General features: G+C 37.9%; 1 protein-coding gene across 1 annotated transcript in view; it reads left to right on the top strand.

Moving 5' to 3' along the window:
* LOC134530004 (proline-rich protein 36-like) overlaps nt 1-15401 on the top strand; it is a 258535-nt gene extending 243134 nt beyond the window's left edge. The window contains exons 31-33 of the mRNA XM_063364530.1: nt 2458-2737; nt 9385-9559; nt 14070-15401. Of these exons, the coding sequence (XP_063220600.1) occupies nt 2458-2737; nt 9385-9559; nt 14070-14841 (1227 nt within the window). The 3' untranslated portion in view covers nt 14842-15401. The remainder of the gene's footprint in view (nt 1-2457; nt 2738-9384; nt 9560-14069) is intronic.
* Nucleotides 15402-15710: the final 309 nt, after the last annotated feature.

Here is a 15710-nt window from a genome sequence, read left to right as displayed (position 1 = left end):
GAGCTTTGTCACACATTATGTTGGGTATTTTTTTAAAATAAAAACCTGTATAATTATTAGAGTAGTCAAAATACTATGGACATTTCAGCCATTCCGACGCTGATGTTTGCCTCGATTCCCAGCTCAGTTCTTATTCTGGATCATTGTTTTGCAAAAATTTGTGTTAAAGATTAGCTCCACAGTATTTTGTCTCTCATGTGACAGCTGAGAAAACAAATTATTGTCTAATCTAGCTTTCAATAAAATAAATAATAACATGACTACACAGTTTGTTTTAGTATTTTACTACAAAATGCTCTATTTCAGTACTATGTTGCACCCTGCTTCATAGGAACAGAATTAAAAAAAACCTAATGTCTCTTATATGACTAGTGAACAAGAAAATACTGCCAGTATTTCCACACTTCACTTGACATCGTAGACTGTTAGATGAAATAAAATTATAATTACCAGGACCTAAGACAGTTTTAAAGAACTTCAGCCGCAGATAAGTTGGAAAATAATATTTTTGGAATTTATGTATATTGGCGCAACAAGTTTAATAGGGTGGCAGTATCAAATTCCAGGTTTTTGGAAGTTATACTTCTTTAGGGGTGTTATAGAAAAATTGATGAGTGAATAGCACCATGCAACAAAATTTTCACAAGAAGATGGACAACAATTTTTGTTTAGACGAACGATTGCTACAAGGAGTTGAAAAAATGAGGGGTAGAATTAAAAAACCAATCATATCTCCCTTAGTAGGTACACTATCAAATCCATTGTAATTGTTTCTAAATTATATAATTTATACCTAAAATTCTTGTCTGAAACAATTTTTGATAATACAAAAGCATTACTGCAAGGGTGGAAAGACAAAATGTAATTGCCGTATATGCAATAGATATACTATCAAATCTATTTAATTTATTGTAAAACACCTAACTTTATCTAAACCTATGGCTGACACAATTTTTGACTAAACCAACTAGTACCGTAAAAACGGGTTAAAATTTAAAAAAAAAAAAAATAAATAAATAAATAAATCTTTCTTAGTATCAAAGTTCTTGGAATTTATTAATAACAATCATAATGTCACCTTAAACCTTTGTCCAAAAAAATTATACGGTCATGTATTAGTTCAAGGGCTGAAAAATATTATTTGAAGATCAAAAATAATTGTGTAACAAACAACCTTAGTAGACATAATATGAAATGAAAGACATTCAATGCTGAATGCATTAAATTAAAAACATTCAAAATATTTTCGCTGTTGGAATATAAGAAAATGTAATATCATTTTTTTTTTTTTAATTATTGGCAAACATATAGAATGTTATGTAGGCTACATTACGATCTTAAAATGTTCCAGGAGTTTATAGAAGTTTCCAAAATATTTCCAGAAGAAATAGGTACTTCGAAATCTAGCTACAACTGTAGGCTGTGATGAAAGGTATATATTTTTTTAAAATGCCTTTTAAAGTTGTTTCATTTAATGTTTACACTTAACAAAACTTGGTTCGTAAAATTTTACTTCAAGTATTTTACAATATTTTATCATGTCTAGACCAATTAGAATAAATAATTTCTCCTGGATATATTTTGGTAGCAATTACATGGTGCCTTAAACTTAAAAAATATCAATTAAATTAATTTTAATAGAAGTCAAACTTAATCACAGGTTTACGCAAAGAATATCAGTTGAATTAAACTTTCCAATGACTCAAGTTCATGGGTGCACACTTCCACTGACTTCTAACTGTGGTCACTGCTTCAAATATTGTCTTGATTTGTTTCAATGCCACCTTCACTAAGCTTTCTGACCAGCGGCAGGGATCAAGGTTCTCTAACATCGGCTTAAAAGAGTGGGGCATAGTTCTGGAGCGCATGCCTGATGCTGTAAAAATGTCGACTGGCTTAAGTTTGGCACGTATGTTAGCAGTAAAATAAAATCGGATAAATAATCATTGCTCCAATTAACACTGAAGTATGTTACGTGGACGGTGGACGACTAATTCGACGGTCTCCGGGTAAAAGGTAACAATTCACACTTTGGTGATTTTAAGAGAACAAGTCACTTAAACTCTTTAAGTATACTTAGAATATGTAATGCATTTTTAAATCATTGGCAACTATATTGGTAAATATGTTGGTAAAAAAAAAGAATAATGCAAGAAAAATTTTAAGTATTTAAATTCAATTTTTATCTAAGAGTTTTTTTGTTTCTTCTGCAAAAAGTGAATTCTTGACTTGTTACCGTTCACCCGGAGACCGTCCAATTTTAGGGTTATCCATCCGTTGCGTTCCTCCAGTTTTTTTACACGTTAAATCACATACGCCTTTATGCCGGAGTTACGAGTTGGTGGGTGGAAACTGGAGGAAGAGACGAGTTCCGGTGGCAGGCGTGTGGGACAAGCCACGGCCGAGCTCGTGAGGTGCCAGAGGGAGTGTCAGACGGAGGGTGATGCCCCTGTGCAGAAGACCGGGCGCTGGAACGCCATGCACGTGCGCATCGCGTGGGAGATCTACCACCACCAGCAGCAGAAGAAGCACGCCGAGGCGAAGGCGGGAGCCGACAAGGCGGCCGCGGACATGCTGCGGCCGGCCAACCACCTGTTCCCGGGCAGCCTGGCCCCGCCCCCCCGCCCCCACGACCTGCCGGCCTTCACCTCTGCCCTCACGGCGCACCGCGGGCCGCCCTTCGACTCCAGCCCGCACCCGGGCGGCTTCCTCACGGCCGTCTCCGCGGCGCACCTCGGTGAGTCCCCCTGTGCTGTACCTCCACAGTCGCGAAGCTGCCTTCTTGCCGACACCTTGCTTCAGTTTACAATACAAATAGTAGGAGTCTGTCCACTTAATTCATGTGGAAATTATCTCTGAAAAAAATATTTAGCTTTATAACCTAAAAAATCTGCACATTTCCACGAAGAGTTATCTTTTTCATGGTACAGTCAAACCTTAACTGAAAAGGACCATAATTTTGTCACTTTGCAATAACGAGGTTAATATTAATGATAATATTAACAAAATTTAATCCCTTATTTTATATAATTACTTTAAATTAATTTTTGTTTTGTTTTTAAGTTTAGTATATACAGGGTGTCTACTGACCCTGGAAAACCTGGAAAACCTGGAAATATCAGGGAATTTTGTAATCAGGGAAAAATCAGGGAATTTTTTTAAAAATCAGGGAATTTTTGTTTGGTAGGTTGTAGTTGGCAATACATTTTTTGTTTATTGATCAGCTTGCATTGACGTGGCATCATGTGTATCTCCTCCCATTTTTATTTTTGAATGGCAAATAACGAACAGTTCCCACGTCCATTTTCTTTTATTTATTATCGGATTCGGAAGTGGCATCAAATCACGTGATACAAACTGGTTCAAGATGGTCTGTTATCCTGCTGACGTGACGTGCTGCAGCATGTGCTTCCCACGTTCAGATTATACCGACAGGTGCATTAAATTTTAAGTATCTATGGATGCCCTCAACGTAAACTGGACATTTTTGTTAGCTTTGAAAATACATATCACAGACACTTTTTGTGAAGATTTGCCATCGTTGCTAGAAATTGGTAGCAGTGGGCTTCATACGGTCCATGGTGCTTTCAAAACTGGAATTTCTGTTACACAATAGGACGTTTTTAGTTTTTTGAGGCGCAGTTACTTTTTGTTTAAGCATGTACCTGCAAGGAGGGCAGATTACATTAGAATAACTGGATCAGAGCTTTTTCCCAAGAAATTTTGTGCAATCAGATGGTTAGAAATTACTGCAGTTGCTGAGCGTGCCATGAAAACGTTACCCCACCCAAAGAAATTTTTTAGTGAAGTTTCTATTTCATCTGTCTCTTTCAATGTAGTGAAAAGTGCTCTTAAAGATAGTCTTCTAGAAGTAAAATTGACATTCTTCCACTCTTTAGCATCAGAGCTGGAATTGTTTCTCACAATGTTCCAAAGTGAAGCACCCATGGCACCTTTTCTCTATGATTCACTGGTAGACATTTTATTAGCTTTGGCAGGAAAGTTTTTGAAACCAGAAGTACTGAAGAGCTTTAGGGAGAAACGCAATGTATCTCGATTGGATGTAGATAACCAGGAAAATCTATTGACTGCTAACAATATCAAGTTGGGTTATGCAGTACGCCATGCCATCAAGAAAGAGAAAGTACCAGAAAAGTCTGTCCTGTTACAGAAAAATGATAGGACTTGTCTAAAGGTTATGGTAAAAAAACTTCAAGACAAAAGTCCCCTGAAGTACAATCTTACCAAGGGAATTACCTGCTTATGTCCGTCTGTGGCTTTAAATTCGGGTGTGAGGAAACAGCGTGTGAAGTACAGTTTAGAATGTTGTCTTCAAGACAGGTGGCTATCAGGACAAGAAGCTGATAACATTGAGTGATCATATCAGTTGGTATGTTCCTCGCAAGATTCTGCAGCACTGTTCTCGTCTTTTTCTTGATCACTTGTGGATGCTCATTCTTAAGGCACATACAGTAGCTGCCAAAACAGGCCTTCTAAAGTTTGTGAGGATGGTGTTGGTACTTTCCCATGGAAATGCATCATTGGAAAGAGGATTTTCAGTGAATTCTAATCAGCTGACTGAAAACTTGCAGGAAGAAATACTGATCGCACATAGACAGATGTATGACTTTGTTCAACGTTCTGGAGGTGTAGAGCATGTTGATATCACCAAGTCCATGTTACAGTATGTAAGAAATGCTAGTTGTAGGTGTAAGGAAGCCCTGCAAACAAAACAAAAAGAAAAGGAAGCTACAGACAAGAAGAAGGCAGAAAAAAGAAGAGTTGAAGAGGAGATCAAGGCATTGCAGTTGAAGAAGGCTCGAATGTTGGATTTGGCTCGTTCTGAATTAAGTGCAATAGACGCAAAAGTTGAGTCACTGCGAAATTGATGGGAGCTTCCTTTTACTAATGTTTTTTTGCAAAAGGAAGTGTGTGAAATATTTGTAGCAGCATGTTTTATTTGCCATCAATTGAGTCACTTTGGCCACGTTTGGAAGAAGGTAATTTTTTTACTAATTTAAGTAAGTTGAAATACTTTGAAACCCGTCAATGTAATATTATGCAGTTTTTTTTTCAGTTTCTTGGAATGTCGTAATTGTGTTAAAGAAAACCTGGAAAAATTCAGTTTTAGACCTGGAAAACCTGGAAAAATCAGGGAATTTAATTTACTAGATCTGGTAGACACCCTGTATATACATGTATAACACACCTTAAAAAAAATATTTCCTCCAAAGAAAACTTGCACTCAAATTTTATAAAGCACCATATGTACTCTTTTTTATGAAGTGTAAAATACAATTTTAGAATAGCTACACCTGTAGCTAAAAAAAATTTTTTTTTACTGTACTACTTACTTTATAAAAAAAATTTAATACCGAAGGATAAAGCAAAGGTTTAAAAATTATCAACAAAAAGAAATATTACCATCTTTTTGGAAGAATAAAATGTCTAATTTTATTTTACGCAACCTACATTGAACCAAAGCAATAGCATTAGTATTATTTTATTTTAAACTTCACATTGTTTTTTTCATTAGTACTACTTGATGTAGGCTTTTGGACATACACCATTGCTTAGCACATGTATGTCTGCAGAAGAAAACTACAAAAAAACACAAATTACAAAACCACAAATTACAAAAAACACAAATTACATAAAACACAAATTAAGCAAAAATTGCTGTTGTCAGGATTTAATGCCACGCAATATTGCACAACAGGAATATGGTCAACAAACAAGGAAAAAACAAAGAAAAATGGACTAACAGAACGAAAAAAAAAACCACAAATGATGACAGCACAAAAATTCCGAACCCAAAAAAATTCAACACAATAGTTGAAACGAGACAAAAAAAAACAGCAAAACGAAAAGACGAAATAAACACAATAGTTTTCCAAAAAAAACAAAAAAAAAAAAAAACCCACAAATGATGACAGCACAAAAAATATTTAACCCAAAAAATTCAGCACAACAGTCAAAACCCTAAAATCCAGACTTGCTGAACATACATGGGAAAATAGCCACAAAATTCTCTGGGAAGACTCCACACCACTCATACAGGAACCCGATAAAATAAAAAGGAAAATCAAAGAATCAGCTTTCATTATTAGCAATAAAAATATTTTCAGCCAGCAGAGCATTGAATTAAAAAATATGTGGATCCCTTTGATTAAGAGAGAAACATCCCTGCAGCACAAAACAATAGCCAATACTCAACCTACGCCGATCCATCATATTGCCATCCGGGACAGTTAGTGTGTGCGAGACCAGAAACCGAAGTTTCTATAACTCACTTAGTGCATTGTAAATCAGGTGCACCCCACACTTTTGTAAAATCACTTTGATCAACGGGCGGGGCGCGTGTCTTGTTGGATAAGTTTGGCACACGGGCCTGTGTGTGCGCTGGTAGGTTGTGTAATGCTATATCAATTACGTGTACCTAATTCGGCGGGGGAGAGAAGCTCCCCACCAGCTAGATCGGCTAACTGGCATGATGTAGTGTCATGTTGGTGTGCATTAGAGGCTTAATAGTGTGCTGTATTTGCAATTGAACTAATTAAACTCGGGTGTGGCGTGTACTGTAAAGCTGTGCGAGCCGCTCCTCCGAACCCCTAGGAACACAGAACATGCATGGGTAGTTAGCCCATATGTGCATGTAATAGGTAGTCCTGGCCGACACTCGCACAGGCATATCATCGTGTGGTCGTGTTGGTGAACGAAAAAAGAAAATTCATAGGTTAGTACTCTACTGGCCGCCTTAGGGACCGAACTATTGCGTTCCAATATAGTTCGGTCAAAGTTAGGCTGAGCCAGTATTGCTGTAGCTAGCCCCCAGGCTGTTGTCTTCTACACCTGAAAAATAGAGAGTGAAATTAATAAATGAAAGGTCGTCCTAATCTATTATTGTTCGAGCAGAGAGATGCCCTTGCCCAGTTTTTTTTTTAAATTTATTTATATATATTTTTTATATTATTTTATATATTTTTTTATTAATATTTCATTCCTTTTTGTAATTAAATCTAAATTAAAAACTACTACAATAAACAATCCGCTATAACTCCATGGTGCACAGCCAATGAGGAGTCAGCTTGTCTGCCATTGGCTGAGCAAGATGTAGTCCATTTTCTGATAAATACCCTCATTTTTCCAGCCCCTTCTCAGTCGCACCTGTGTTTCCGTACCATGTGCGTCTCTGCCTGAGGACGGGAGCAGATAGCATTTCCCGAAACGTCGCTTGTTTCTGTTTTAGAAAACTGTTGTGTTTGTTTCGTCTTTTCGTTTGGTCGTGTTTTTGTCTCGTTTTGACTGTTGTGCTGAATTTTTTGGGTTAAATATTTTTTGTGCTGTCATTATTTGTGGGGGTTTTTTCGTTTCTCTTTTTTTTTTTTTTTTTTGAAAACTATTGTGTTTGTTTCGTCTTTTCGTTTTGCTGTGTTTTTTGTCTCGTTTCAACTATTGTGTTGAATTTTTTTGGGTTCGGAATTTTTGTGCTGTCATCATTTGTGGGGGGGGGGGGGGGGGGTTTCCGTTCTGTTAGTCCATTTTTCTTTGTTTTTTCCTTGTTTGTTGACCATATTCCTGTTGTGGAATATTGTGTGGCGTTAAATCCTGACAACAGCAATTTTTACTTAATTTGTGTTTTTTGTCATTTGTGTTTTTTTGTAGTTTTCTTCTGCAGACAGACATGTGCTAAGCAATGGCGTATGTCCAAAAGCCTACATCAAGTCATACACTCCCATTGCACAAATCTTTCAAAGATAATTTCATTAGTATTATTTTAATTTAAACTTCACATTGTTTTTTTACATTGTTCTGGGATATTTGTATTAACTTTCTTTTACATCATTGCTTACTTATGGAACTAAAACTATTCTTTTGTATTAAATTACATACCACTGTAACTCCTAAGTAATTTTTTGGGACTGTGAAAACACTTTGTATTAATGAGAGTTTTGTATTAACAGGGTTTTTATTAATGAAGTTTCACTGTATATACATATATGAAAATTTATACCTCTGATAAAAAAAAAGGGAAAATTATAATTTTCACATTTATCTGGGAAACTGCAGAGCTTAAGGAATACTAAGCCTTGCCATTTTGCAATTTCAAATATTTTGATATCGCTTGCTAAAAAATGTTCCGTGTTTAGGTCAAAACTTGTGAACTGGTGTGATTACTATGACAGTTGTAGTCGCCCGTGTGAAATAATAAGTTATTTCCTCGCTGCGCATACAGACTAGAGTCTGTTGGTAGATATGTGGTTGAAACAAGGTATAACGGACTTGACATTCCAAAAATTGGGGAAAATAGTTCAAATTTAGAGTTACAGCAAAAATATGAAAAAATACAATTGGCGGTACGTAATCCCCCTTAAGCTAGGTAACAAACGAGCCAGACTTCAGTAGTTGGTGGTCAGTTGCAGTGGTATGCCACTTACATTGTCTCTAGAAAGCAGCACTAGTTTAATGTACTGTTTTAAAATATAAACTTCCGTTGTGGACGAAATACTCTTTTATAATTTTATATTCAAATCTGTTTTTTTTTTACTTTTCTTTTTTTTTTTACTTTTCTTTGCTGTCAATGTGAACCAATTTTGCAGTGGCAAAAATTATTATGGGAGATTTTTCAAACAGCCATATTAAAATAATATTTCCTACTAGACCTACACTAATCATATAAACACATTACTAGTTACCGAATGTTTCATGGAACACATAAAATCAATTACATGCAACTGGCTTTTCATTTTGATTTACTCATTGCTATTGATAGTCCCACATATTTTCATGGCCAAAGCTAGAACAATGATAGCTTAACTGACAAGCACCTAAAGTATGGTGTTTTTAATATTTATGGTGGCATTAAAAATATTTACTACATTAAAAACAGCTAATATTTTGCCACTAAAATGTGCTGTGAAATAAAATGGTGTGCGATTGTTTTGCACATGGTAATTATTCTATTGACATTGGTTAGAATAAAATTAATTTTACATTTGTAAACCATTACTACTGTAGATTAAATCATTAATAGTTTGCATTACACTGAATTGATACACAGTCCATGGTCTCCATTTACTGTAGTGTCACATTTTATAGATTATAATTTTTTTTATAACCCAAGAAAGATAGTTATTACTTTGCTTTTGTTAAAATTCTATCCATACAATAATAGTTATATGTGCCAAAAAGATGAAAATTGAACATGATGGTGAATTTATGTATATAACCACATTTATGAGTGATTTATAACCACATTTATGATGATTTATGATTGCAGCATGTGCTACTTCTTCCCGTCTCTCTTGTTGGTTGAAGATTTGACTTGTAATGGAGCATGTACGGAGGTGGTTGTTAAAATGTGGTTGACTTTTTTCATTTCAGTTTCCTCTTGCTGTTCTCCAGGTGCCGGCATGTCGCCATTCGGACGCTACCCAGCCTCGTTCGGTGCACCGAACACTGCTTTCCCCACACTGGGGGGCTCCGTGTTCCCCCCGCCACCTCCAAGGGATCTGCCCCCTCTGGGGCACCTCGGGCCAGTGCACGACCCGTGGAGTCGGTACGTGGCCGCATGTCCCACGGCCTAGTTACTGCCCGAAGGCTGTGATTGCTATCCCAGACTTGGCATGACACATCTACTGGCACAGTGTCAGTACCCCAGTGGTTCGTAGCCCACTATATTCCTGTCGGCTTGATTACAGTCATGCATTGTAAAATCCTAACAAATAAAAGAAACCAGGTTTAGATGCACAGAATAACAAATGGTTGAGGAAAAGAAGAGTTGCTAATGATTGGGTGTTTTTTTTTTGTATGACTCAGGGATAGTTATTATGTTGCAATACAACCTGATAGCTAGAGCCAAGATTTTATGGTGTTATGAAAAAGGACTTTTCGTCATTAAGAATTGTGAGCTGCCTTGATCAAATGCTTCAATAATTCGTGGTTAGAGACTTAAAATATGCACATTAAACAATACTATGTTGAGAGTACATAAAAAATTAACAACTAAAATATTCAGTATTCTTATGCAGGTACTGTTCCTGAGTTTAGGAGAGAGTCTAAATTAATTAAAATAGAAACTACAGTTAATCTTCTTCTGTCACTTACAACTACAGAATACTTAGAAAAAGATCTTTCTGAGTCCACATTCGTTGCAGGTATCCATATTAACTTTAAAGAAGCAGCTGCAAATTCAGGATAATCCGCTTTCATTTTACATAGTATGTCCACCATGTCTATGTATAGTTCACATGCGGTTTCTTCTGCTCTTGGGAAACCAGGTTTTGGAGTGTTATGTAGCCTGTCGCTACAGAGGTCTTCTGCACCTTGCAAAGGAAAGGTAGGTTCCCAATATGTTTCTGGAATTCTTTTTCCTCCACATGAATGTTTCCTACATTTTGAGGATTCATTATAGTGCTGATTCCCAGAAATAGTTGACGAGATGGATCAGTGTTCACCAGATCAATCAGTTTTATAAGACTGAGTTTAGCTGTGTTCTTGAACTGCTCTTTAAGGGCTGCAGAGTTGACAGTTTTCATTTCAGCCAAAATGTCTTCAACATTTTGAGGAAATATTCCCTTAGCCAAGACATCAAGAGTAGTTTGCAGTTTACTCAATTTTGTGCACAACTGATGAGCAGTAGGATACTTTGTTCCTTCAAGAAAATTAATTAGCTCTACAAAGGTGTTACAGTTTTGAGCCACAAATGTAAGAGTGGCCTCAAGACATTGTAACTCTTCCTTCTGGAGTCCCTTGATATATTTAACACCAGAGTTATCTTCGCTAAGCTGCTCAAAGAATTCCACAATGTTGTGCAGATGGAGTGCGAGGTATGATACAGATTCAAACCATGTGTTCCACCGTGTAACAACTGGCATGGGGAATAACTTGACCAGAGCCTTGTTTTCTCCATGTTTCTGGAAAAGAAATTGAAGGTATGCATGCCTCCTCTTTCTGGTGTTAAGAAAGGCCATCTTTACCTTACAAACGAAGAGGTTCAGTTCTTCCAAGTTGTTTTACCAGATCTGCCCAACAATGTTTACATTATGGGCCCAACATTGTATGTGGTACATATGGTCACCAAATACACCTTCAAGGGTGCCAGCAGATTTTGTCATGTACCTGGCACTATCTGTAACATACGCAATTATGTTTTCTTCCTTGACTTCATATTTGGAGCATACATCAATCACTGCCCGAGAACAACAAACAGCATTTGCTGCATCAAGGACACAAGAAGCCCCTAAGATAACATCTTGTTCAGCACCTGGTTTCAGAATTTTAAACAAGATGTTGAAAACACAATTATTACTCTTGTCAGTGGTTTCATGTGCGAGTATGACCACATCTTGCCCCAAGAGCTGCTGCTTGATTTCCACTTCTTTTTTCTCTCTAAGTAGGGGAATGTACTTTTTCCTCATCCAATCCGCTGTTGGAAGATCACCAGCACCACTTACATTCTTCTGCATCCATGCAGTCAGCTTGCTGTTGTCAAGTTTCTCAAGAGGAATACCTGCAGCTACAAAGGCTTCAACAGTTTCGAGAACAAAATCTTCCTTTTGTTTTTTTGCGCATATTTGCGCCACTCCTGCTTCTGGGATAGAAAGCTGTTGTTTCAAAGTGCATGGGGATCGTTTAGCTTTTACATGTTTGTCGCTAATTATGTGCTTGTTTACCGTGTCCTTACGTTCATGCTCCAAACAGCAATTACAATATTTACAGAAAAGTATTTTTCCGTCACTGACGTATAATCCCTCATTCTTAAACTCGTCAGCACGTGATGCCGCAGTAGCTTTATTTTTCGGCATGATTAAGAAATTTAGCTTTCATTTATGCACGTCATTTGTAAACAAAGCCCGGAGGTACCAAAAACTAGTATTTGCTGAAGTTGTAGCGAAAAAATAAACCGCGGGAAGCCTACTTTTTACAGGTGAGAGAGCCATATATTCAACCCGAAGTAAAAGGTAAGGTTATGTCAGGTCAGTGAAATAAATGTTTTTATTTATTTTCCGGGAGGGTTGGGTAGGTAAGCGTTATTTAAAATATTTAATGACCGTAAAATAAATAAATCCTTGCAATATGGTGCTTTTTCATTAGCGATCGGAAAACTTCGATTATGTTACGATTTTGGCTCTCGCCTGTGAAGTGTGAAATGAAAATGAAGGCTTCACGGTAAACTGCTTATTCAACAAGCACACAAAATTGCGTTACAGTGAAATTCCATTAAATATCAAGTGATCATTAAATATCAATGTTAGCTTTTATTTTATTTTCATATGTATTTATTTAATGAATGCAGTTTTGTTCACGTGTATTTTTCAAAGGATACAGCAAACAAGGCGCTGAGATTTTTCACGTTGTTGTGTTTGTTAACTTGTTAATTTTAGTTTACGATCGTCAATTGTTAATATTGCGTGATCTCTAGTGGCTCTAGTAGAGATGCATTTAAAAACCCTAACCTAACTCCAATAAAGAGCTTTTTTTTTTGTTCGTGAAATCGTCAATTTTTGTGATAGCTTGTAATTTTTTAAGATGAATAATTAACGCATTAAATAACCACACTGCAGTTGGATGACGACCATTTCTTCTACAAACAGATACGGAATTTTTGTCAATCAACCAATAGTCGGTAGTTAACGATTTAAATTAGTGGTGCACCGATGCGGATACCGATGAATCGTAATCGGCGATTATGGGTACTTACCGATTAATCGTAATCGGCGATTATCTTAACGATTACTTTGCCGATTATTTACGTCCCGGCGTAATTACGTAGGTTTTTACCGTGTAATATTTTGTTACACATTTTAGGACGAAATACGGTAATATTTGTATACAAAATTCATCTAACTGCGTCATATCATAATTACAGATATTTCGTTAAGTTTAATAAATCTCATTGCCTCAAACAATAAAAAATGCATTTTTCTTACACGCTTATTTACGTTTCGTCTTTTGTTTAGTGGCCTTGTACATTACGTATAGCCAGAGAAGTAAAATAGATGGCACGCAATCAAAATACCACAAACAGTTGCAGTGGATTCTATGACAATCGATCTTTTGGAGTCGTAGTAGCGGTTCAAAATCGTGGTCCCGATACCTTCCAATTTTTTACACTGGGTTTTACAAACTCATTATGGGCGTCTTTGGTAACATTATCCGTTTGTTATTTGTATGTGACGTGAAAAGTGAAAAAGTATATATAACATAAATAAAATCACATGTGCTAGAATTGGTTTTTAGTCATTTTTATATAATTATAGTGAGATGGCGAGTAGGGAGAAAAAAAGTGAATTGTGGAAACATTTTTCTATAAACTCAAAAGTGAACAAAATAAAGCAGCATGTTTACATTGTTAAACGGTAATTTCTTGATGCAATAGTGTGATAGTCGATAATAATGCTAGTTTTCCGCAACAAAAACTTACCCATTGTAAATTACAATTATTAGACTGTAGTTCAAGTTGTTTACAATAACAAATATTTAAAAAAGAATTTAATTTAATTTCCCCTTTCAATGACTTAATAGTGTATTTTATATATTTTTATACTGTTATTATAACTGTATTCTCAATTTTACCTAATCTTGTTATTAAATTCACATGGGAATAAAAAATTTTGTGTGCATTATTACACTTAAAAAAATTTCTTCATTATAATCGGTAACTGAATCGGTATCTGCCGATTATTGCTCTCATAATCGGTAATCGGTAAAGTCATATCGGTGCACCACTAATTTAAATCAATATTGAGGTGTTATTTGTGGTTAGAAAACATTTCGCATTTTTCGCGGTTTGGGATGAATTTCGCGTGAAAATTCGCGATTTCGCATAAAACCATATAATCTTAGCTCTACTGATAGCAGGTGCATGGCATCAACCATGGAAGGAAGAGGACCAATTATAACTTGTTTTTAAAGCTTTTCCCCTTTCAAAGTGTCTGCATCAGTGACGCTTCTTAAATATGAATTCTGATCGGAGATACTTCTTAGTCCAGCCCTGTAGTGTTGTGAGTAGTGTTCAGCTGGAACCGAGGACTGTAGAATGTAGTGTTGTGGTGTTTGTCCCCCAGACTGCAGAGAACGGCGGGGGGCTTCCCAGCGTCGGCCGCGAACCCGTGGGGCCTGAAGCCGGAGCCCGGGCCGCTGGACCGGCGCGCGGAGCTGGAGGAGCGGGAGCGTGAGCGCGAGAGGGAGCGGGAGCGGTGCCGCAGGGAGGCGGAGAGGGAGAGGGAGCGGGAGCGGGAGAGGGAGCGGGAGCGGCAGCGCGAGCGAGAGCGCGAGGAGAAGCAGCGTAAGCTGGAGGCGGAGCGCGAGCGGGAGCGCAGGGAGAAGGAGCGCCGGGAGATGGAGCGCCGGGAGCTGGAGCGGGAGCGGGAGCGACTGCTGCAGGCCAGCAAGAGCCTGGCGGCCGCGCGCGACCGCTCGCCGCTGCGCAACGGCGACGAGGTGCGGGTGAAGGAGGAGCCGCGCGCGCCCAAGGACGAGGACGTGGTGATGCTGGCGCGGCACCAGCACGCCCACGCCTACCTGGCGGCTCGCCACGGGGTGCTGCCGCCCCCGCCGGCCCTCTCCCGCGTGCCCCCGCCCCCGCACTTCGGCCCCGCCCCCGGCGCCCCGGGCTGGCCGCCCGTCGACCCCTTCCGCGACAACCCGTACCGCTTCGACCCGCTGCTGCGTTTCGGCCCGCTCATGGCCTACCGCGAGGAGGAGGAGCAGCGCAAGCTGTTCCCGCCGTACGCGTCGGCGATGCGCGCCAAGGCACCCAGCCCCCACCACCTGCACGGACGCCAACCCCTCAAGCCGGACCTGCACAAGAAGGAGGAGTCCTCCCAGTCGCGGTAGTCCCCCCCCGGCTCCCTTTATACAGCGTGGACGAGTTATTTAATATTAACGATTATTACTGTGTATCGACTACGTCGCTGAACAATTGACTATCGTGCTGTGGTACAAGTGTGTGTGTGTAATATATATCGTGTACACGTCTGGTCAAAAGTCGTAGCAAAAATTTGCATAGGAAGATTTTGTATGCATTTTCTGTTTTGTCCTGTGATCTCCTGCTATAACTCGATCTTGTAGTATTTCTTTTTTTTTTTTTTTTTTAGAAAAAAATTTTGTTTGTACCTACCCACATTCTGTCTTGTATTCCAACAATTTTTTTTTTTACGAACAAATTGTCTTTCAAGATATTGTAATTGAGCAGTTCTGTTGTTTTGGAACTATAAAAGTATTCATTTCTTTACTATGTGTAAAATAAAATTATATTAATATATATGAAACACAGTTAAAATTTTAGCTGCTTTCCTAGGCACTGCCAGTTTGTTGTAAAATGCCTGCAATTTTGATAAAATTGTTAATAAACAATCACGGATGACTGCGCGAAAATAAACACATTTTATCTGCTGGCTCTGTTACATGGTTATTCCACATTCCAGTCAGAGATGATTTAAAGTGCTATTAATTATATTTACTGTATGTATGCATGTATGTTTGTGCAGTTGTATAGGAATCTGCCAAAATCAATTAAATAAATAACAGATTTTTTACATGAAGAAAAAAAATGGGGGTCTTTCAACAATAAGAGTTTTGGTAATCTAAAGAAAGACATGCCAAGTACCGTGTTTTCTCGCATAATCATCGCACATTTTATTTTAAAATCAAGTTTGAAAAGAAGAGGTGCAACGATTATGGGAGAAAATTTTTTTTTTTTTTTT

This window comes from Bacillus rossius, chromosome 3 (assembly GCF_032445375.1).
Source record: "Bacillus rossius redtenbacheri isolate Brsri chromosome 3, Brsri_v3, whole genome shotgun sequence".
Classification (NCBI taxonomy): Eukaryota; Metazoa; Arthropoda; class Insecta; order Phasmatodea; family Bacillidae; genus Bacillus; species Bacillus rossius.
This window is presented reverse-complemented; position numbering and strand designations above follow the sequence as displayed.